Source organism: Scophthalmus maximus, chromosome 10 (genome assembly GCF_022379125.1).
Source record: "Scophthalmus maximus strain ysfricsl-2021 chromosome 10, ASM2237912v1, whole genome shotgun sequence".
In the NCBI taxonomy this organism is placed as follows: Eukaryota; Metazoa; Chordata; class Actinopteri; order Pleuronectiformes; family Scophthalmidae; genus Scophthalmus; species Scophthalmus maximus.
The window spans coordinates 682,501-706,869 of record NC_061524.1 but is presented as its reverse complement, the minus strand read 5'-3'; the positions used below and the strand labels follow the sequence as shown (position 1 = coordinate 706,869).

Sequence of the window (24,369 nt, the reverse complement as noted above, 5' to 3'; positions counted from 1 at the left end):
AAAGAAAAGAGGAAACCTCTCTGGATTTCCTTAGTGATTCTGAAGTTTGAAGAGGAAATGACCTCAGCAGGAAGTTTATTCTGTCATCCAAGGGAATTATTCAAATTGTGCAACACATGTGGTCAAACATCTGAGTATGTGTTTATGATAATGATGATGATGATGATGAACTCCAAAAATGTGTTGGTTCTACCTCCCTTCCACAGTGAAGAGACAATAAATGACCGTATGGATTTATTTATTCACACGATGACTCCTGGCCTCCTCTCCTCCTCCTCCAGGTATCCTCGTGTCAACAAGGAGTCGCTCCTCCCCGTGGCCTCCAGCCTCAGCATGAGCGGGCAGAGCGCGGAGGGCTGGTACCCGCCGGGCCACGGCGACATCTACGCCAGCTTCTACAACTCGGGCCTGCTGGACCAGCTGATCGCGCAGGGCAAGGAGTACATCTTCGTGTCCAACATCGACAACCTGGGCGCCACCGTGGACCTGCACATCCTGCACCACCTGGTCAACCAGCCCAACGGCAAGCGCTGCGAGTTCGTCATGGAGGTGACGGACAAGACCCGCGCCGACGTCAAGGTACAGTACGTGGAGGAGGAGGAGTCACAAAATACGTACATGTCAGAACACTTGAACAAACATCGGTGTGATGAGAAGTACCTCACGTTAGAAACCGTCTTTGGGAAAAGTTTCATTTGACGTGTAACTCGATTTATTTATTTTTAACATTGGTCGGTGTCCCCATCTGATCACATGGAGGGGGGCGGGGCTTAAGACCTGTACTGCAGCCAGCCACCAGGAGGCGATCAGGATGATTCGGCCTCCATTTTGGGGAGATTTCTAACAAACATCAACAAACTTTGGTTTCTCTTAGAATAACTTTAAATAGTCGTTATTAAAAATGCTTCAGCATTCCGAAAACGTCGGCAAACGTACACGGAGAACGTTTACGCGGAAAAAATGAAAACCTTCGTGCTCTGGATGTTTTCTCAGGGAGGAACTCTGATCCAGTACGAAGGGAAGCTGCGGCTGCTGGAGATCGCCCAGGTGCCCAAGTCCCACGTGGACGAGTTCAAGTCGGTGTCCAAGTTCAAGATCTTTAACACCAACAACCTGTGGATCTCACTGGCCGCCATCAAGAGGCTGCAGGAGCAGAAGGACATGGACCTGGAGATCATCGTCAACCCCAAGGTGAGCGAAGGAAAAACACGCTGTGGTGTCGTTTAGATAAAAACTACGACAATTCACAGCAGCCTGCTTCTCGTCCTGATGATAATAACTCAGTTGTCTTTCGGCGTCAGACGCTCGACGGCGGACAGAACGTCGTGCAGCTGGAGACGGCGGTCGGCGCCGCCATCAAGTGCTTCGACAACGCGCTGGGCATCAACGTGCCGCGCAGCCGCTTCCTGCCCGTCAAGACCACGTCGGACCTGCTGCTGGTCATGTCCAACCTGTACAGCCTGGACGCCGGCTCGCTCACCATGAGCCCCCGCAGGGAGTTCCCCACGACGCCGCACGTCAAGCTGGGCAGCTCCTTCACCACGGTGGGAACCGCCCGGCAACCGGACGTTTATTAAAAATCACAGAAATATAAATGTGAAGAGAAAGTTGTTTAGGATGATGATGATGCATCTCAGGAAGGTTGTTATTATTAATACATTTCAGACATTTCAAATATTCCAACACAACTCAGAAGTTAATTTTTAATGTGTTATGTGTTAAAATATATCTATGATTTTCCCATAATTCTTTTTAATCCTGATATGAAAGTTGGTTGTTCAGGCTTATTAGAGATAATAAAATTGAGATGTTCCCATCTCAGAAATTATTTCATCTATCCTGAAAGAATCTGACGTGACACTTCTGAGGCCTCGGAACATTCATTTTCTAGACGTAAGGAGACAATTATTTTTTTTAAATCAAGTTTCCTCTCATGTCCGTGTCATCAGGTTCAGGAATACTTGACCCGCTTCGAGAGCATCCCCGACATGCTGGAGCTCGACCACCTGACGGTTTCTGGAGACGTCACCTTTGGGAAAAACGTTTCACTGAAGGTAATTATGATTATCATTATCATAATTTTGTGTAAAAAAACAGGCTAAAGGATGACAAATGAACCACATTATTTTTAGAACGTGGGGACTTTTATTTGGACACTAACGTAGAGGAAGTGTGCGACCTGACGCCCGTGTGTCTCCTCTTCCTCCTCGCAGGGCACCGTCATCATCATCGCAAACCACGGCGACCGGATCGACATTCCCGCCGGCTCCATGCTGGAAAACAAAATCGTGTCGGGGAACCTCCGCATCCTGGACCACTGAGGCCCCGTATTCCTTCCGATTTTTCAGTTGTTTATTTTGTTTTCCCGCCTCATCATGTGATCCAGTCCACTTGTATCCCTGTCATGTGACCCGTCTGTCATGTGACCCGTCTGTCATGTGACCCGCCTGTCGCGTGACCCGTCTGTCGCGTGACCCGTCTGTCGCGTGACCCGTCACCCGTCTGACGCGTGACCCGTCTGTCATGTGACCCGTCTGTCGTGTGACCCGTCTGTCGTGTGACCCGTCACCCGTCTGACGTGGGACCCTTCTGTCGTGTGACCCGTCTGTCGTGTGACCCGTGACCCGTCTGACGTGTGACCCGTCTGTCGCGTGACCCGTCTGTCGCGTGACCCGTCTGACGTGTGACCCGTCTGTCGCGTGACCCGTCTGACGCGTGACCCGTCTGTCGCGTGACCCGTCTGTCGTGTGACCCGTCTGTCATGTGACCCGTCTGTTGCGTGACCCGTCTGTCGTGTGACCCGTCTGTCGTGTGACCCGTGACCCGTCTGACGTGTGACCTGTCTGTCATGTGACCCGTCTGTCGTGTGACCCGTCTGTCGCGTGACCCGTCTGACGCGTGACCCGTCTGACGCGTGACCCGTCTGTCGTGTGACCCGTCTGTCATGTGACCCGTCTGTTGCGTGACCCGTCTGTCGTGTGACCCGTCTGTCGTGTGACCCGTGACCCGTCTGACGTGTGACCTGTCTGTCATGTGACCCGTCTGTCGTGTGACCCGTCTGTCGCGTGACCCGTCTGACGCGTGACCCGTCTGACGCGTGACCCGTCTGTCGTGTGACCCGTCTGTCGTGTGACCCGTGACCCGTCTGACGTGTGACCTGTCTGTCATGTGACCCGTCTGTCGTGTGACCCGTCTGTCGTGTGACCCGTCTGTCGCGTGACCCGTCTGACGCGTGACCCGTCTGTCGCGTGACCCGTCTGTCGTGTGACCCGTGACCCGTCTGACGCGTGACCCGTCTGACGCGTGACCCGTCTGTCGCGTGACCCGTCTGACGCGTGACCCGTCTGACGCGTGACCCGTCTGACGTGTGACCTGCCTGACGTGAGCAGATTGTGAGATGAAGGTTGACGTTTACACGGTTGTAATTTGCCTTTACTGCCCCCTGCAGGCTCCTTATGAATACTGTTAAAGGTTTATATTATATAATAATAATAATAATGAGATAATCATAGCTGTTGCTTTACATAATTCACAATGAAGAGAAAAACAAAGTCAGATTTTTTTATTGTTTTTCAATTTGCCAGATAATGAAACCTGCCAAAACAGATGTTTAATATCGCTAGATTATACATCATCATCATCATCATCATCTGTCGAGTGGGACTTCCTGAAGTGACGAGTTTCGACCGTTTTAATTTTGAGCACTAGAGATTTCACCGTGGTTCTGATCTTCAGTTGAGAATCGATCAAACGAAAGAAACAACTGAAATTATGTTTCTCTCACATTTCAGGAATTTATCGTCCACACACACACACACACACACACACGGACGTCACGCCAGGTCGTCTCTTTAGAAGTCAAAAAAAAGAAAAACATTATCCATTGTGGATAATAAATCATGACGTGTCGTCTCCTCGTCTGTCGCCAGAAACATTAGAACAATGTTCATTCATGAGTGGAGCCAGAAGAAGTTTGGAGAATCATCATCAGAGATTGTGAAAATGAAAAACAAGCATGAATGGATCCGTTTCTTTAGTTGTAAAAACATACGGATTTGTCGCCACCTGCTGACGTCATATGGCAGATGTGGCGTTCTGCATTAACTGAAAGTGTTATTCTCACCAGCAGACGTGTGGAGACAGTTTTATTCATCTGGACTCTTGTTTCACATATTCAACATCTGGCTTTTACAAAAAATACTGGTGAAACAGAAATGAGATGAAGAGATTTTAAAGTATTAATTTCTCACATTTATTTAACGTGAGGAAAATAAAAAGACAAGAGCCACATTTTTTTCTGACGAGGTTTTCGTTCCTTCGTTGCTTGATTTGACTTTTGAGCGTCGGCACACGTAGTCGAGGATTCGAGGCTGACGTGAAGTTTGTGCTGAGAAATTAAAACGGTTGAACGTCCTCTTCCTCAATAACTGCAACGTGCATCACGACTCCACTTCACATTCCCACCTGCAGCAGGAGAAGAAAATGGCCTCTGAGCTCCGCCCCCCTGTCGTGAGTCATGATGACGACGCCAAGAAGTTTGATGTGATCGTCGAAACCTGTAGATGATAAAACAAAAAGAAATCACACTGTGCATTATTATTCGTATTTTTTTCTTCTTCTCCAGTTTTGTGTGTTCACCTTTTGACCTCCATGTTGTGTGAAACCACGCGGCCCCGTCCGAGTGTCCCATCCCGTTCAGCGTTGGCTCAAAAGCAAGACGGGACGTTTTTAAAACATTGGAGTGTAGAAATACTTGACGGGACGAGGTTCCGGGACGTGAGCGTCGGGAGCCTGAAAGCAATAAGTGTTGATCTGTGACGGAGGACGAGGTCTCGGCCCAGTTGTGCCTCAGAGCTGAATAAAGAAAGTGCAATATGAGAAACTGAGCGCGTGTCGTCTCTCGTGTCGGTGAACTCACACGACAGCGTTCATGTTGGATATTTCTGCAAAGCCCACATTAAGAAAATATTCTATATTTGATCAGGAGACAAATTGTAAATGAAAGTCTGAAGATTACATCATAAGAATCATTTATGGCTGCTGTGATTATTAATGTAACATATCCACCTGTCTATATCTGCATCCTAATTCTGAACACACCCGACACACGGTGGGAAATAAGTCACTTTTACACTTTATTGTTTAAAGTCATTTACAAAAAAGTGTTTGCCGGAAACATTCTTCGCTTTTTGCTTTTAATAAGCACAAGAGACATTGAACAGGAGAAGAGGAGGAGGAGGAGGAGCAGCATGGGGGATATGTGTTTGTGTAAAAACATGGATGAGGAAACAGCGGGAGTGAATCGCACGCACACACACAGAGAGAGACGAGACTTTAAATCCAGATAAACCTTTTCATTCGTGAGGTATCCTAGGAACATTGTGTGTGAGAGACATAGGTCATTGTTTTGCTCCCTGAGGTGTTAGTCTGTGTGTGTGTGTGCGTGTGTGTGTGTGTGTGTGTGTGTGTGTGTGTGTGTGTGTGTGTGTGTGTGTGTGTGTGTGTGTGTGTGAGTGAGCTACACAGCTGCGGTATCGTGGCCAACCTGCAATATGAAGAAAACACTTTCACACTTTTTCTTCCACTCGGACTTTAAAGGGAGGGAGCAGTCTTTCTGAGAGGACTCAGTTTCCCATAATGCTTTAGGAAAATCTATTGCTTTGAACGTGAGAAGGCCGAGGTGCTGCCGGATGAGAGAGGAGGAGGAGGAGGAGGGTGAGTATAAATACGACAGACAGGTCAGAGAGGTCAACACAGAACAAACCCTCAGAACACGTAAGAACTTTTATATCTGAATAACAATATGTTGAATTGTCAAATAAAAAAATGCTCAATAGTTTCTGACAGATAAAAGAGAGAAACGACGGTTTCTGGGCCATAAATAAACATCTTCGTTTAAATTAGCTCTGACAGATTGTACACAGATGAATATCCAGACAATAAACAGGATAACAAATAAAAAACGTACGTTAAATACTGTTGTTAAAAGTTCTTTCTAAGGAACAAACACGCGCCCACACACACACACACACACACACACACACACACACACACACACACACACACACACACACACACACACACACACACACACACACACACACACACACACACACACACACACACACACACACACACACACACACACACACACACACACACAGAGTCTACCCAGCAGTGTTTCTTTGTTTGGTTTTTTGTGTCTCTGGTTTTTCACGTGAAAATATAGAAATCTTTGTCGTCGTTCATGAAAAATCAATACAAAGGTCACTTAAAAACGAGGAGGAGACCAAAAGTCCAGTTTTTTAAAAGTCTTAGCCGTGAGAGGAGAGAAAACAAATCCGGGGTCGGTCCATGTTTTCAGTGCGAGGGGGGGTCAGCGGCGGGGCCCCTAGTCGAGGGGCCCCTGGAAGATGAGTCTGACGAAGCCGTGCTCGCCCGTCAGCTGCTGGGCGCAGAACGGGCAGGCGGCGTGGAAGGTGTGTGTGCCGTGCGGAAGCGGGATCTGACTCCAGAACGCCGCCGTCTTCTCCGAGCAAACGTGGCCGCAGGGGTTGAAGGCGTGAGTGGGCGGGGCGGCGTCCACGTAGAAGCCCGCCTCGCAGCCCAGCCACAGCGGCACGTAGGGGCCCTTGGCCCGGCACATGGGACACTCCCGGTGCCGGCCCTCGCGGCCCTCCCGCTCCTCGCGGTGGTTTCCCCAGTTGTGGTAGCCGTGCACGTGGCCACACTGAAGGTAGACCCACGGCTGCTTCTCGTCCGGCGTGTCCTTGCGCCGCATGGAAGGGAAGGCCAGCGTGTTGAAGCCCACGGGACACTGCGGCCGTGCCGCGTTGATCTCCTGCCGCAGCGCCTCCAGGTGCTTGAGGGTGGGGGTGCGCGCCAGGCCCTCGGCGGTACGCCACAGCAGCGTCGCGCCGCAGAGGTCGACGAGGGATCCGTCGACCAGCTCCTGACTCTCTGTCTCCACCTGGAACACAGAGGGGCGCAGACGTGAGCTGCTGAGAACAACAGCGCTATGAAAACATCTGCAGGTCACGTTCATACATCTGCAGTCAGGAGATTTTATTAATATCCTCATATGTCTGAGTCTCACACGGACGCAACAACAACATCCACCATCACATGATGACGTAGATTAGCGTCAGTGGAGTCAGATTCTCTGAGCAGCGCTGTCGGCTTTTCAGCAGTCCTATGAATCCTCCTTGACCTCTTCCTTGACCTCATGACGTTCTCCACTGAGGTCAAGGAATAGTAGAGATGAAGGACAATATGACTTCACCCCTGGATTGAACAGAAAGTCCAGAGGAAGGACAAGAGAGATGAAGAAGTGCTTCCTGCCGCACGCTGAGCTGCAGTACTGATCCAAGCACAGCAGGTGGCAGTGTAACTCCGGCGTCGTTGTTTTTTACTTTTAAACAGATGAGTGATTCAGGGAGGCACGAGGCGAGCGGACATGAGGAGGGAGGAGGGAGGGAGGGAGGTCTTCTGGAGGAAGTAAAGGTTTAAACTCTGGATCAGACGCGGAGGGAAATTCCAGGTTTAGATAAGAAGAGGACGAGACAGAGAGAGAGATGGGAAGATGATGCACAGACGAGGATGAGGTCACTCATAAACAACGCTGCTGTCGAGCAGCAAACACGCGTGACGTGTTTTTTTTATTTTTACCTTCATGTTTCAAAACCATCAAATACCGACACATACACATCCGCTCAGTAAAATGAAAACCTCGTCCGACCAGCTGCTCCACTGGAGCAGAGGCTCATGTGATCAATACTTCGCCTCCAGGTCAGAGTCAAAGTTCACCGTCCACATCTGATCGATAAATGTCACTACTCGAGTTAAATTGATATTAGTGCTCCGGAGGTGGAACCTCCAAGATGATTTAATTACATCACAGCGACTCGTTTATCAGCACTGATGCTTTTATTAAACACACATACTGTGTGTGTGTGTGTGTGTGTGTGTGTGTGTGTGTGTGTGTGTGTGTGTGTGTGTGTGTGTGTGAGCGAGTGCTGGCATCAACTTTCGTGTCAAACTGCAGAAGGGCGACCAGCTGAGCGAGTCCCACCCAAAAAAAATAAAAACTGCACATGATTCGTCTTCACAGGTCGTTCCAGCTTCATGATCGAATAACACATTTTTTTAATGATGCAATTATTTATTTTTTTATAATCTAAGGGACGAGGAGATTATGAACAAAAGGATTTTAAAACCTAAAAGGGAGGAGGGAGGAGAAGAAGAAGAAGAAGAAGAAAATAAACACATGACCGACGAACACCAGAGAGCTCTGGGATTGGCCGAGGCGACTCTGGAGGATCCTCTTACGAGGTCCTCATATCATAACCTCCTGCGCCGGGTGCCACGCGCCGACTGACGATGGAGGAATGGATGAGAGAGACATGTAGATATTTTTAAAAAAATTTAAAAAAAGATGAAATGATGGAAAGAAGTTTAAAAAAAGCCTAAAAATCTGGTACGAAACTTCTCGTGTCCGTTTGTACTGATGTTGGTTTGTTCATTTTAAATCAAGTTAAACAGACGTTACTGCTGAGAGTTGATTTATTCAGGTCAATATAACAACACACCCTGACTGCGAATGTCAAATCTTCATTTCCTGTTTTGAAATGAACGTTTAACGTTAGACGCCGTGTGTTTTTCCTCTCACCATCTTCCCCCGCTGCTGAGCCGAGCGCGTCTCCCGCAGCGTGAAGACATTGCCGCAGACCGAGATCTCCCTCCACACGCCCGGCTTGGAGTCCTGCGTGAAGCCGTTGCGTGGGTGCATCACCAGCACGCCGTTCGTGGTCAGGCCGTCCATCTGACAGTCGGGCGTCTTCCACTTTGCAGCTTTCTCCTGAAGAAGAAGAGGATAAGACACGGGGAAGAAGTTGAGCAGCGCGACAACACAACTCAAATCTGAACTCGACGGCATGTAAAGCACAATATAAGAATTATTTAAATTAGACAAAACAGATGTAAATCATATTTTCCGCGACTCACCCCGAGGAAGATGTTCTTGGAGGAGTCGAAGCCGGCGGCGTAGATGCGCGCGGTGTACGGCGGCGTGCGCTGGCACATGATGCGGCAGGCGAAGCGGGAGATGGTGCTCTGGACCGACTGCGTGTCGGCGTTGCTCTGGCTGCCCGCCACCGTGTCGGTCACCACGAAGTCTATTGGACTCTCCGTCGATCGACCGATCTGGTGGAGAGAGACAGATGAAGATAAACTGGACATGGACATGACGACGTCACCTCCACTGTAACTGAGGAGCTGTGGAAGTCACTCTGAACTTCAGCTCTGTTACCAACCTCTTATTCAGACAGGGAGCGGTGAGGTGGAAAAACTAGAGGGCTGTAAAAAATGTGGTTGTAAAAGTCCAGGTGGTAAAAGCTCGAGGCTCGTACCTGGAACATGTCTGTATTGCTGTCATGGGTGTACTCCACCACCACCGTCTGGGCCCGGGACAGAGTGTACGAGATGCTGTGCTGGTCTTTGTTGCTTATGGCCTGTCGAGACAGAGAGGAGGGGGCGGGGTTAATGAACTCTGAAGTCAAAAAGTACACGAGGAAGAAAAGCTGAAGTTACGAGTCGGACCTAAACACTTCGTCAGTGTGGACCAATCACTGGACGCAGAGGGACAATCACTGTCAGATGCTTTGGATGTGTGTGTGTGTGTGTGTGTGTGTGTGTGTGTGTGTGTGTGTGTGTGTTACCTTGGCTGCCTGTGGAGAGCAGGCGACGTGAACTGTGCTGGGTTTCACCCCGTTTGCCTTCGGTCTCTTGCAAAGTGCAAAGCGGCTTTTGCGTCGGCCTCGGTCTCCGTTGGGCAAAGAGCCATTGTACCTGCGCACGCACACACACACACACAAAACAATGGGGCATTATTGTCTGAGCAGCTGTAAGAAACACTGGAAACTGTGGTGCAGTCTATACTTTTGCATACACGCTGTTTACAGAATCAAATCATGTCCTCGTACACAACAAGGCCTCCACACATGAGCCCAGAAGGGCTGGGAAAATACACACACACACACACACACACACACACACACACACACACACACACACACACACACACACACACACACACACACACACACACACACACACACACACACACACACACACACACACACACACACACACACACACACACACACACACACACACACACACACTCATTTAGCCTGATGCATGGGGCTGAGGGAAAATGAGAATAAACAGAGGCGTCGCCTCCGACAGAATGGAGTCTCTGTGACTCCCGACAGCACCAGGACTGTTGTGTCTGTGTGTGTGTGTGTGTGTGTGTGTGTGTGTGTGTGTGTGTGTGTGTGTGTGTGTGTGAGAGAGGGAGAGAGAGAGTCCGTTTTACTGTTGTGCAGTTAGAAAAAACACTCATCTACATTTTGGCGTTTCTGGTGCTTAAATACCGAAAAAAAAAAGTAGCTTGTCTCTTTTCAAAAAGCAGCATTTCTAAATATTTGATGTGATATTTTTAAAAAGACAGTGTCCACACTGTAGCTGCGTTTCAAAGTATAACTGAACATATGTGAATGTGTCGAAGTTCCAAGATGTAATTCGAGTCGTGTACATAGACCACGCTCGCTACCTTAACATCGTTATGACAACCAGAAGCCACAGGAGGTATGGACCCCCAGTCAGCTGACATGAATACAATGTGATACCTGTGAAAATTGTTTCTGGCAGCTTTTTTTTTCTTTCTTTTAGCTCCAGGAACATGTTGCATGTAAGATCTAAATTTGTGTTCTTGTTCCTTTCAGTAATATGGCTAAATATAAAAAGGAAATTAAAAAAACTTTCCAAATTCAGCTTTGAAGAATATTTTCCATAAAAGCCAGACGTCGTGAGAAACAATCACAGTCGCAGGAACAGGAACAGAAATCAAGAGCTCAGATGTTCAACGTTTTCTTTAAAGTATTAAAGCTGGAAAGTGTCTCTGACCAATCAGATGCCTGAAGTTAAACCCGCCCCCCCGACGTGACGAGTCCAGCGACGACGCGGCTACACGTCTCTCTGAGAGAGCAGGTCTGCTGGGATCGAACAACGCTGCCAGGGTTTGTGAAGTAACCATGGTGAGGGAACAGAGCCACAGCAACGTTTGGGCGAGAGTAACCATGGCAAGAGCGTAACCATGGTGAAGTTATCCCGTATCCAGAGAGAGAGAGAGAGGGCAGGGCGGGCTGCTGGAAGTTCAAACCCAGTTTCCCATGGGACGCAGTAATGTGTGTGTACACGCATCAAGTGAGTCTGTGTGTGTGTGTGTGTGTGTGTGTGTGTGTGTGTGTGTGTGTGTGTGTGTGTGTGTGTGTGTGTGTGTGTGTACAGGTTTTTCATGCAGTGAGGCAGGAAGGACCAGAGTCAGGAAAAAGTTAGTCTGAGTACACAGACGCATGGTGTGTTCTGCAGTTCCCACAATTAGCAATAACGGTGTGTGTGTGTGTGTGTGTGTGTGTTTGTGTGTGAGTGTGTGTGTGTGTGAGTGTGTTCCCTCCAAACACTAGTAAAACCAAGGCTCAGTGTGTGGAGCAACAAGCTGCCGCTTTTAAAGCAAACCTATAAAAACATAAAGACAGGCTGTGCTGTAATTACTACCTGTGGCCAAGTGACTCGGTGTGTGTGTGTGTGTGTGTGTGTGTGTGTGTGTGTATATTACAATATATTACATTTCTGTGAATAAGTTCTTCTGAATATTACACACTGGAGCTTTAAAGTAAAATAGACGATAAACGACATTGCGGCGTGATTGACAGCTGGTCAGTCCAATGGATGAGCTCTCAGTCAGACCACACCCCCAATTCTATGTCCTTTTTTTTTAAACCCTAAGATGTCGCTGGTCAAAATGTGAAACTCAAGCTTCAAAGAGACTGATGATGTGTTTCCTTGCATTAATGCAGCTTTACTTCATCACAGAACAGGTTGACCTTTTAAAAGTGGCGTCCTGACCTGGGATCAAAAACCAGAGGCAGGAAACAGCAAAACGGAAAAACTGTGGTTCTCCCTTCTCCCTTGTTAAGACACGGAACTGCGTTTACTGCTCATGCTGTTTCCACGAGGGAAACATTTCCACAGTCATCATCTCCCTGACAATACTGCTCCACTCCAGCACAACGCAGAACAACACACTGTGAGTCAGATGTGTGTGTGCGAGTGTGTGTGTGAGACATGTAAAGATGTGTGTGTGCGAGTGTGTGTGTGAGACATGTAAAGATGTGTGTGTGCGAGTGTGTGTGTGTGTGTGTGTGTGTGAGACATGTAAAGATGTGTGTGTGTGTGTGTGTGTGTGTGTGTGTTGGTGTAAGGAGACTTTTCCAACATCTGCATTCCTCTGCGGAGTGGGGCAGGGATGGGGAGTGGAGTGGAAGAGCCCTCTGGGAAAATAAACAGGAGACAGACAGATAGAGGAAGTCCTTCACTGTCAGATGTTACTGGACAAAGTGTGTGTGTGTGTGTGTGTGTGTGTGTGTGTGTGTGTGTGTGTGCACAGTTGTTTTCTGTGAGGGTGGGGTCAAAGGTTTTTCCTATGTGGAGCGAGAGAAGCCCAAGATGTTTCAGATGTTGTTCAATCTCACCCTCTCAAATGTACAGTAACTCATGCAGAACAGATCACTCGGTGCACGACCCCGTGACCAGAGACGTAAAATAACATCCGAGTGGTTTACGTGGCCCTCCCGAGACGGACTCTGTGGATCGCTGCCTCGGTTCACGCCGTTCAAAAGGCTCAAGTCCGCTGAGCTTGTTAGAAGATTTCTTCTGGTTAATTGACCGTTCAAAAGGTCTTTCACCTCTTGTTCTTCTGATCCTCACCGCTACTATCATTGTTCTTTGACCCACAGAAAACAAAAAGAACAATCGAGGTCACATGGCGTATACAATAATTCTTCTTCACACTCTTGTACCTTGAGCGTCGCGGTGCGTTCGAGGACCGTGCGGGAGTTCTCTTGTACGCAAGCTTGTAGCTTAAGTTCTGTGTTTCTTGACAAAACGCATTGTGGCTCGTTCAACGCCATATTTGAAAGGCCTGTCCTTATAATCTGAAAAATAATATATCGGCTGTAGAATATTGAAGAAAATATTCAATAAAGTGTTCAGTTTGACCGTGCAAGTAAAGTTTGGGAAAAAACCTGAATGAAGGTCGTTTCCACAAAGTTTGATGTGTCAGCGTTCATGTGAGCGACTGTGTTTCGCTCGTTGAGGAGCAGCACTGGGAGAATTGTGTTGTGTGTTGATTACTATCAACTTGAATTTGAGAATCTCACCTTTACTTTCTTTTAATTTAGACCATATAACATTCAGCTGCGTTCAAACATGCACTCAAGTCCTTTTCCAAAGGGGTTGAATGTGAGTGTTGCTCCGTACACTTTTCGGAACTGTTCCCGCCAGCCCCTTGGAAAATGTCAGCGAATCTTCGGAAGTTTCACAGCGAGCGAGTGGGCGATGTGACCCCCCCTCGCCTGAAACTTCACGAAAAGCTGTGAACGCTTCTGACTTGGACAATCTCCCGCTGCGTTCGTCACGCGTGAACAGCAAACTCTGGAAAATTTACAGACCCATTTTTCCGGAACATTTTCTGTATTTTAAGTCTGAAAACCTTGTTTCAACGCCACGTGTCACGTTTTCATATCTCCACATTCATTGGTGGATTGATGCAAACCACCGATTTAAAAACAGCATCGTTACAAAGTGTGTCAGTACTTGGTCGGTGCTTACCCCAGCACAATGAGCTCTCCGTACTTCACTGGCACTTTGGTGGAGGTGGAGATGTTCTCCTGCTCCGGGGAGAACATCGGCACGGCTGGCGGAGGTTCGGAGGACGTGGGGGAGGCGACGAGACGGGCGAGATCCAGCAGGGTGACGGGAGATGGGAGAGGGGGGAGGAGGGAAAGGAGGGAGGGGGCTGCGTGCCGATGGAATGGAGCAGGGTGGGAGGAGGAGGAGACGGAAGGGGAGAAGGGTCAGCTGAGCCTCAGCTCCGCCCTCTCACGCTTCATGTGTCCGTCGCTCGCGCCGCCTGTCGCGTCCTGCAGAGGGACGGAGATTAACACAGATTAGTGTCACTCGAGTTGGTCTTCAGGATTCAAACGCAATCGCTACGAAATTACACATTTTTTGATTTGGATTTCAGTCCATGTTTCAGTTCATGCATGTTGATCGTGATCACAGTTTCTCTAGATGCTAGACTGCGCTGGACTCAGGGGAAAATTTAAAAAGAAAGAGCCTTCCACTTGATACCAGATGGCGTCTAACACCAGGTCAGTGTGCAGTTAAGAGGTTTTAGTCCAAGTACATGCACATGTCACGACAAAGGTCGTGGTGTCAACCCAGAGGGGTCCGGCAAGAAGAAGAAGAAGAAGAAGAAGAAGAAGAAGCCGGGTCATCAGGCATCAACCAGAGACTGTACATATAAAAATAAAAAATAAATAGTCACAGTCCTGACCTGACGCCTGTGTTCTCTGGACTCACCAGCAGAGGGCGACTCCACTGGTGGTTTCTATAGAAAATGACTCTTTATAACGTCAGTAAACATTTTCCTGAGGGACCTGCACAGAGATAAACCAGAGAGATTTGAAAAGGCTGAAACTATTCCATCAGGTACCAATGAAGAAGAAGATAGAACACACGCACACACCTCAACGTCCAAAGAGTTTTGTGCCAAAACTTTTAAATAAAAAGCCTTAATCAGAGCATCAAGGTCACAACTCATGACTGAGGTCAGGAGAACACGTGGCGTATTCTTCTCGCTGAGTCAGGTGGGTATCTCTCACACACACACACACACACACACACACACACACACACACACACACACACACACACACACACACACACACACACACACACACACACACACACACACACACACACACACACACACACACACACACACACACACACACACACACACACACACACACACAGGGAGGAGCAGAGAAAAGGAAGCGTGTGAGAAAAGAAGGGGATGAGAGATAACGGACTTCCTGTCACAATGAGCTGAGGAGGATCTCATGAACACGTCAACATCGCCGCTTTAAGTTTGACCTTTCTAGCGTGACCTCCGCTCTCTCTCTCTCTCTCTCTAAATATGCTTTTCCAAACAATAACATCATCCACCACCAAGCGGACAGACGTGTCCGGTACAGTGTGAAGCAGAATATGTCTCCTACAATTCCCAGGGTGCATCTCTGCAGGGAGAACGCAGGAGCACACATGAATAAAGAACGGGCAGTTAAAGTGTTTGGATGATGAACAGCCGTGTGACGCAGTGCCAGCAGAGAGAAGTCCATGCAGAGAGGCCTTCTGGGCAAACACTCACTTCAGACACAATGTCCGTGCTGATTGTACCGCACCCCGGTGTTCTAGGCTGTTTCTAGTCTTCAGCGGACTTGTGTCGGTGATCCTGAGCCCACAGACAAGTCAGAGGAGTCAGAAGTGTTTCAGTGCTTACACGTCATCACAGCTGAACACGTAACACTCCATTTCTCGCTCTAGAAAGTGTTAACGCTGTGTTAGCGCCAAATCTATATTCTGTGTATTTCACGCCGCAGCTCAGTATAGCTGTGAACTATTAACAGGAGAAAGAGAGAGAAAAGAGTATTTCTGTACAAAAAGCAGCAGGGTCGTGAATCTTCTGACAGCGGACGAGGAGGAAGAGTTGGAGGAAGGTGACGAGGAGGAAGAGTTGGAGGAAGGTGACGAGAAGGAAGACGGGAGGCTGAGCTCCACCTGCTGCCCCTGACAGAAGGGGTTAATCCCTGCAGCCGTATCAGTACATACTCTATAATCTGTACACAGAATGTTGAAAACCACACGGCAGCAGCTTCCTCTCCAGACACACACTCTGTTCAGTCTGACAGAAACCAACTTCACACTGGACCATTTATTCCATTTGTGCAGCCAAGCGGCCAAATGTCTGACGAGAAGAGAGAGAGGGAGAGAAGGAGCCATTCTGAGTTGAAGCTTTATTATTTTTCTTTCTGCACGTGAAGTTGAGAAACGTGTCGTGCCGGTTGTTTAAATGAGACTTTCACTGAGAAGAGAAACAAGCAATTCTCTGTTTTTAATTTTAATTCTCACTTAAAAGTCTGTGGACTGGAAGAGGAAACGGTTTCAAATTGGCATATTTATTGCACGTGTGTGTGTGTGTGTGTGTGTGTGTGTGTGTGTGTGTGTGTGTGTGTGTGTGTGTGTGTGTGTGTGTGTGTGTGTGTGTGTGTGTGTGTGTGTGTGTGTGTGTGTCTGAGTAAGCTCTCTGATTCTGCAACGCTGCATGACACAGAACTCGGCGTGGCGTCGCGCCAGCTGCTGCTTAGCTACCGAGACACACACAGTCCGACAACAATAGCTCCGGAGCTCGGGGGCAGACTGACTTCGCTTTGGCCCCGGGGTCGCGGCTCGCAGCAACCTGCCGCTGACGGCGGGGAGCGGCAACCTCACGTACAAAAGCCCTCGTAAAACCTTCACTGGCGAGGAGGCAGGGCGACACCTGCCACTCCCCACATGACCAACACATGTACAGTACACTCACACGAGCAGGAGAAAGAAAAAGAAAATGTGTCGTGTTCAAGATGGAAGCAGGAGAACAGCTGCACTTGTTGAGCTGCAGTGTCAAAGTGTCAAAGTGTCAAAGTGTCAGTGTCCCATTTGGCTCGCGACGACTAGGAGGCGTGACGTGAAGTTCAGAGTCGTCCGCAGCGTTGGAGTCCTGCGTGTGTGTGTGTGTGTGTGTGTGTGCGTGCGTGCGTGCGTGTGTGCGTGCGTGCGTGCGTGCGTTCATCAAAGGATGACACACTTTCACGATCACAAGGCAGAGTTCTGTGAAAACAAACAACCTCACCCAAGGCAACGTTTTCTCAGCTGGTGGGTCGGGAACCCAGAAAAATATGGATCAGAAGATTGGTATGTAACGGGGTCACGGACAAAGCGACTAATCTGCCAATCGTGGGTTCACAGCAAACACGACGGGAATTTTTCCGGAGATGCACATTTTTGCAAATGCTGCAACACGAAAGTAGCTGATGGACCAACGTGAACTTCGGCAAATCATAGTCTTACCAGTTAACATTCAAAGATGGGACGGAAGTCATTTAGGTAATCAACCTTGTAGATTAGTTGGTACCTTCAGTGTTTGGAAGCTCTTCAAGATCATTCAGAGGCCTACCCTTGATATTTGCGTCAGACAACGGTTAAAACTAAATTAAGAAAAGTAGTTCGGCCTGTTTGTGGTGAGATTTTAATATAAACTTAAAGACTACAAGAGATTTTATCAGAGCAGAAAACCGGGTCAGGGATGCGCACAGAAGAAAATAAAAGCCAGGACCTCCTGCGCGGTGCAACATCTTCATTACTGGAAAGTGGTAACGATATCCTCCTGATGAAGTGGGTATTCAGATCAATAAATAATAACAGATGCCTGGAATAGACTCTCAGAAGCTGACATGTTGCTGGCGCACTCGACCCCCGGAGCGATTTGATATGAAGCTGAAGAGTGTTTTATTCGTATGAAAAGGAATATTAGAGTCTTCGAATTGTTGTTGTTACAATCTGTTCCTTCCTTGTTTCCTAGTGACAAGACTGTTGAACACATTTCCGGCGGTAAACTAAGTTTCCTCATGTTTCTCTGAGTCTGATCGCATGTTCGTGAACTGACGAGCGTGTTTCCCAAACATCAGATTTGTGTTCGCCTCTTGTTTTTGTCGTGACTCTCTGATACTGATATTCAAACTGAGCTGTTAATCCACCGTGGTCTGATGACAGTAGCTTTGTTCGTGCATGTGTGAGAGAACTCGAAAGCGAGGGAACGAAACAAGCTCGTCTTATTTCTTGCGGCTGCTGTGATCTTCTGGCAGAGCCCTTCGTCGAGAAGGTCATCAGATACCGAGGCATCGCAGGGTTACTGGCTCTCACCACATCCTCAGACAACGCCGAGGCTTTTAGGTGTTTCGCATCTTTCATGTTCCCGGTGAGCGAGAGGCTTTCAGGTCCACAGCTGCTCCAACCGCTAAAGTGTAACAGCAACAATTTCCCCCCAAAACAGAAACGGTTGCTCTCCGCCTTCTCCTCCCGCTTCAGTCTTATTATATGATTTTGACGAGTCGCCAGCTTATTGCAGTGCCAACATACAGAGACCAACAACCATTCACTCTCACATGTACACTGGAGAACCCGGAGAGAACCCACGCAGACCCGGGGAGAACATGCAAACTCCACAAAGAAAGGCCAGAACCTTCTGTCTGGGATCGGCAGCGCTAACCACTACGCCACCGTGCAGCAAGTAGGAACTCTGAACAATAAAAAAATATAAAAATACTTTGCTGTGAATATGTCCTGAACCAGTCAGGACATCAATCATCTGTTTATGGGCTTGAAAGGAGGAGTGAGCATGAGATGAAAGACCTCCGAGAGCTTCCCAGAATGTCTTTCATCGTCTTCCCAAATGAGGACAAAAGACGGAGCGTCACGCGGGCGGAGGGTTTATGGGGAAGAGAGGAGCCTGTTTGAAAACACAATGTCATGTTAACGACACCGAAGTCAAAGCGTGTGCTAACCTTCTGGATGATGGCTACGATTTCCATCCCGAGCGTTGGAGGTTTTCATCGACTGGGATTTCAATCCGACGTGAAAAGCCCGGGCTTGTTCTTTCAGACGCCGTGTGTGTGTCTGGTGTGTCCAGTGTGTGTAGGGTTGCACGGGCCGGGTCAGCGCAGAGGGATTGGTTTGCACTACGGAGATTAGACGCTCGATGACTCGGAAACTGATCTGTCGGAGGGAGAGGGAGGGAGCTGGCAAACCTGACGCCAGGTTCTCTCGTCTCTCCCCTGCTGCCTCGACTCCGTCTCCCTCCCCGGTCTGAACTTGTCCAATCAATGAACATGAACAGACAGCATCAGAATGCAGAACATGTCGTCGGGAACATGGGAAGAAACGCTCTCTTCCTTTCCGCCCTCCAAACCAAAACGAAGAAGATAACTTTTAAGACTATTAAAACTTGTTTCATCAAGAAATAAAAGATAAGGGATCATGTGAAAGAGCGCAGAATTAACACTCAATGCTTCAATCACATACTGTCGCTCCTGATACATCCGGATACAACCGGAACATCTCAAACAAACAGTTGACGAAGACCTGGTCTGACGTCTGCACACCACTGACCACACAGAACCTGAGTCACGAACAGCACGAAGCCACTCATTTCAGAATGAGACGACTAATAATAATAATAATAATAATAATAATGACATCTGTTGATGATTTGGACTAAATGTTTTTACCTCTATCGCCACAGCAGCCGATAGATTCACAGAACAAACTGTGGCTTACCTGTCGAACTGGCCCACACCGAAGAGACAAACGTTTAAAATAAGTTGATATAAAACACGGCTCCTCCACTTCCCTCACTGAGCGTGAAGACGGGGATGTGTTGGATGAGCGCTGCCGCCTGTGAACAGCTCATATTCTTTCCATCTCATCTCGAGCTGGCGACGGTTTCTTCCCGACTCCAACGGGGGAAACGATCGGACTCATTTCCATTCACCAGATCTCACAATAAGTCCAATCTCCTGTCTCCAAATGAAACCACGATGAGGCGCTGGCACTGATAAACCCTTTCCATCCAGAGGAGCCTCTGAAACCAACAGAGGACCTCATGAGAAGAGGAGGAGGGGGAGAAATCACTGCTGATGCAACGTTACAGGAAATTAATGTAGTGTGAATTACGTCTGTGGAAGCTCAGCTGAGTGCACACGGCAACAGATAAGACTCACTGCTTTATCAATACGAGCCAGAGTGTGAATCCCTGACGCGTCACCGAGTAGATTAGACAATAAAAATAGAATTAGAGTAGCTTTTGTGTATGAGGGTGTAAATACTGTTCATGTTTGTTTTGATATTCGCTGCTTATTCTAAAGTCTAGAGTCTGAATCCGCGGCGGACGCCACAGGAACACAGACACACGTTCCTGACACGCCTGCAGCCGGAGTGCCGCTAAGTGATTTACACGGGAGTCAGCGTGTCGATGCACACAGGAAGTCCCAATTCCCTGGCCACTCACGGGGAGATGTACACTCGTCGTGGTCAGTGGTCCCTGGAGGTAATCTCCAGACTGTGTGTGTGTGTGTGTGTGTGTGTGTGTGTGTGTGTGTGTGTGTGTGTGTGTGTGTGTGTGTGTGTGTGTGTGTGTGTGTGTGTGTGTGTGTGTGTGTGTGTGTGTGTGTGTGTGTGTGTGTGTGTGTGTGTGTGTGTGTGTGTGTGTGTGTGTGTGTGTGTGTGTGTGTGTGTGTGTGTGTGTGTGTGTGTGTGGTCCTAATGTTTACAGCGAAGATGGATGGAAGCACGCTGTGTGCCGGAATCAAATGAGCCGCATGACACATCCCTTGAGAGGAAGGAAGGAATGAAAGTTGGAGTCACGTCGTCCAGGTCAGGCGACACTGGAGACACAAGGTTGGTAGTTCCAGTTAAGACTCTCAATTGAACTCGCTGAGACGACTCTCCCCCAAAACACACCTGACGAGCTGCTCAACACACCAGAGCACCTGTTAAAGGTCAAAAAAATATTTATTTTACTTAAAGCAGCTATAATTCATATTTTTATAAAACCCAATAACAAAATTAGGGTTTGCAGAACTGTATGTTGAGTATCGGCCATAGACGTAGTCACTGGGTTCAGAGAGTGAAGCCAAGGACCAAGTACCTGAAACTTCAACTAACCCTCAACCTTTTTTTAATTGATAACGATGATTAATCTCGACCTAGATATAAAAAAACAGGACTCTTATAAGTCTAGTCATCGTATTCACTCCCTGCAGAACCTCGTGGCTCTCGAAAGCCATTTTGACTGCAACCAAATCATAATCTGTCTCCACAGGATTAGACTTGGTTTTTCTTTGTCTGAATTATGAAAGTTAAGCAGAACTATAATTCACTCTGGAGGACATAAATGTGGACACGGATTAACAGTGGACTTACTGTGTAATGAATACCCTGCTTACTCAGGAGGGTGCGCACATGCTCTGTATCATGGGGAATAAAAAATGAATTAGCTCCGGACCATCTGTCATTTTTTTATTATCTGCAGTTAAGTTATGTTTCCTCCCTTTTCGCAAAGACATAATTCCAAAAAACCTCCTGCGCTCAGTGGAGCCTGGACTCTCTGGAGTGACCGTTCTCCCGCAAAAAGAGATCCTCGAAATCCACGTGGGCTCGACGCCAAGCGCTTGATCAGAGGAAGCGTTGCCACAACAATACCTCACATTCATCAGCTATAAACAGCAAGGCACGAAATATGTGGAGCAGGTCAGGAAAAGGACTTGGGACATTAGAAACAGGGTGTGGAATGTAAACCCGGGCTGGTTGAAAGCCGATGTGAACGTGGTGAAGATGACATCACAACGTCGCTGGACGTCACACGACCCCAACGCTGGAATGTCCCGTAAATATTCTTTCACACCTCGCTAACAGGGTTCAAAACGTGAACGTCACACTTCAAAAACAAACCTTGAGGGGCGGAAAAATACATGTTTTTAACTTAAAATCCATAAAAACTAGACGTTTCCCAGGGCGGGATGTTACGGCCCCATTCGCTCCTCCGCTCCGTAAACGAGGAGGCTGGAGTCCTTGGACCCTCGCCGCCTAATTTCTGCTGAGAATTAAATTAACTCGTCAAAATAAAGTACCGGTTGCTCCAGGGAGGGTTGGCATCTCCACAGAATCCAGGACGGCTCCCCATGAAAAACACTTGGTTTGAGCCTGAGGCCCTGGATGGATGGATGGACCGGAGGAAAACACGTGAGCTAACTCGTGTCACCATGGAGACGCTTCACTTTCCACTGTTTGTAATATTGTCTATTAAAAAGCAGCTATAGAAGAAGAATTAAAAACGATGGTGGTTCGATGAATCATTTTTGGAATAGTCATTTCTGTGCTCAGAGAATTGAACTGAACAGAAAATTTTAATAAGATTATATTATTGGAAGAAAAAAAAGGAAATTAATTTTCTTCTGTTGCAGCTGAGGCTGCGACCAACGTTCTTTCCCAGTCTTCTCCTTTTTGTGTGGTAAAAGTTTCTAATCGATTAATAGTTGGTTTTGTAAAGTGTCTAATGATAAGAGGAAAAATACTCCGCAAATGTTGCTCTGGAACTTTTCCTGCCAACCCCGTCTTCAGAAGCCTGACGGCCAGCGAGTGGACGCTCCACCCGGGCGCCACCCCCTCGCCTACATGTTCCAGAAATGTTCCTGCTGTTGTGAACGCGTCTGAATCTCCTGCTGCGTAACCCTAACCCCCGTCAAAGAAAACCAGCTTATATACACATCTGATTAAATTGTGCTCTTTTTCTTAATTAACAATTTCAGCTTTACCAGTTTTATGTGATGGAAAGAATAATTGTTTTCTTTTTATTAATGTCAGAATGACGCACTTATCTCAAGAGAGTAAAACTAACATGACATTGCAAAATATATATATATATATATAAATTAAGAATGTCCTTTGCGCAGCCGTTTGAATTACAGTCTCATCAATGATTCAGTGTGAAGAGCGCAGACAACAAGCAGCTGAGTCGGTGGACGACGGCGTGCGACGAGATCAGAAACACAAGCGAGGACTTGGACACACACGAAAAATACACAGTCAGATAAAGTGGAACATGTAGAGTGAGCGTCCGTGTGCAAACAGTCAGAGATGCACAAGTACTGTACACGGACTGGACATTAAAACACACACACACACACACACACACACACACACACACACACACACACACACACACACACACACACACACACACACACACACACACACACACACACACACACACACACACACACACACACACACACACACACACACACACACACACCAAGCGACCATGTCCTGATGGCGAGGAGGACACAATGTGACCCTCCTACTGTATAATCCCGTGAGTGAGTCGTAGAACGACAGGCTTCCACATAATCTCTTGAAATTGCCGTTTTTAAAATTTTTAAATGCAATGCATCTGAAAAACCCTCGTACAACCACAAGGTTACCGAGGTCAACACGTGTCGTTCTTCGGGCATGACGCCCGAGGGGAACTACTATGGGATGGGATGCTCACATCATCTGCTCAGTTCTCTGTTGCTCCTGCCTGTAGTCAGCTTATATGTGTTGGGACCAGATGAATGTTTCAACAGTACGTCAAAGTGAAATCTTCTTATGTTCCAGGGACAAATAAGAGACAATGTGCGATTCAAATTTGCAGTTATTGTTTTTACGGAGCCCCAGGAGGGACTTGGATGTGGGGGGAGATCGCTGGTTGGTTGCTGATGAGTTCAACCAGGACCGTTGGGTCAAGTTCGCTGAGCGGTCCCTTCATGCGTCTCTCACTCATGTTGAAACCGTGTCAACTGCCAATCACTGATTTAATGTCGCCATATTTGAGGCCAATCTCAAAATAAAAGTGGATAAACCTCTCGCATGGTGTGAGCGCTCCGTCTTTGCTTGGTTTGTTTCCTGTTTCCACTGTACAGCACCAACTACAGCGATGTAGTTAACATGAGAGCGTGACGCCGATCAAGTGCTTCAAATTTTGTGTAATTTGGTCAGATGGAAATATTAAAGGGACCAAAGTCCAAAGTGGCATAAAGTCATTCTGCTCTTAACCCAAACTAAACGTGGTGATTACAGTAGAAACAACAGTGAAGCAGTTTGAGCTCGAGGCTGATCCGTGTTTCCCTCCTGCGCTGGTGCTCAGTGCTGCTGCGCTCAGGCGCCTTTATTCTAAAATAAAACAGACCCAACCCTTTCTGGAAAAATAAGCGGGAGCTGAAGTTCTTATCTTTGGCCTAAACAACAGTTCCGCACGTAATTAAAATGCATTTAAGAAGCGAGCGTTTGAGGAACTCAGCGACTTTCTGCTGCGGGACTTTGATTATTTAATGGATTTTGTTTTCCAGCAAATTACTGCGCAGCGTTTTCTCTGCATCCACAGAGCCGGCGCCCCCCCCCTCGAGGAAGTCACGAGGTCACGAAGTTACACACCCCACTTGGTGTGTGTGTGTATGGATGTACACTCAAGCTCATTTGAGACAGGAAGGTTGGAAAGTGAAGCAGGAAATGGCAATCATGCATGATCAGAGGGGAGTTGATAATAACAGGTCTGTGTCTCCATATGAAAATGTGTCTGCCAGTGTGTGTGTGTGTGTGTGTGTGTGTGTGTGTGTAATATGATTTTATTAGTGTCGAGATGTTTTCAAACTGAACACGAAGGACATGTTCAGTCCTTGCTGGACCTTTTACAACCAAAGTGAGCTCAGAACTCCAGATCTCCTCGTTATCGCCTCAACTCTTCTTCTTCCTCACACACACAGCCATAAA

The 24,369-nt window shown here is 47.6% G+C and overlaps 2 protein-coding genes across 4 annotated transcripts in view; one reads left to right on the top strand and one right to left on the bottom strand.

The window, feature by feature from the left end:
- ugp2b (UDP-glucose pyrophosphorylase 2b) overlaps positions 1-4,886 on the top strand; it is a 19,621-nt gene extending 14,735 nt beyond the window's left edge. For both annotated transcript variants that reach the window (XM_035606385.2, XM_035606384.2), the window contains exons 6-10: positions 282-579; positions 994-1,191; positions 1,302-1,544; positions 1,950-2,054; positions 2,214-4,886. In XM_035606385.2, coding sequence (XP_035462278.1) covers positions 282-579; positions 994-1,191; positions 1,302-1,544; positions 1,950-2,054; positions 2,214-2,321 — 952 coding nt within the window. In that variant the 3' untranslated portion in view covers positions 2,322-4,886. The remainder of the gene's footprint in view (positions 1-281; positions 580-993; positions 1,192-1,301; positions 1,545-1,949; positions 2,055-2,213) is intronic.
- The window catches only part of peli1b (pellino E3 ubiquitin protein ligase 1b), a 22,298-nt gene continuing 2,545 nt past the window's right edge, over positions 4,617-24,369 (bottom strand). The window contains exons 1-7 of one of the 2 annotated variants that reach the window (XM_035606387.2): positions 19,339-20,088; positions 13,732-14,042; positions 9,717-9,846; positions 9,408-9,509; positions 9,004-9,201; positions 8,669-8,857; positions 4,617-6,970 (exon numbers count right to left, since the gene is read on the bottom strand). In XM_035606387.2, the coding sequence (XP_035462280.2) occupies positions 6,392-6,970; positions 8,669-8,857; positions 9,004-9,201; positions 9,408-9,509; positions 9,717-9,846; positions 13,732-13,808 (1,275 nt within the window). In that variant the 5' untranslated portion in view covers positions 13,809-14,042; positions 19,339-20,088 and the 3' untranslated portion in view covers positions 4,617-6,391. Of the gene's footprint in view, positions 6,971-8,668; positions 8,858-9,003; positions 9,202-9,407; positions 9,510-9,716; positions 9,847-13,731; positions 14,043-19,338; positions 20,089-24,369 lie in introns of those variants that run through there. The other variant, XM_035606386.2, reaches the window with a different exon arrangement.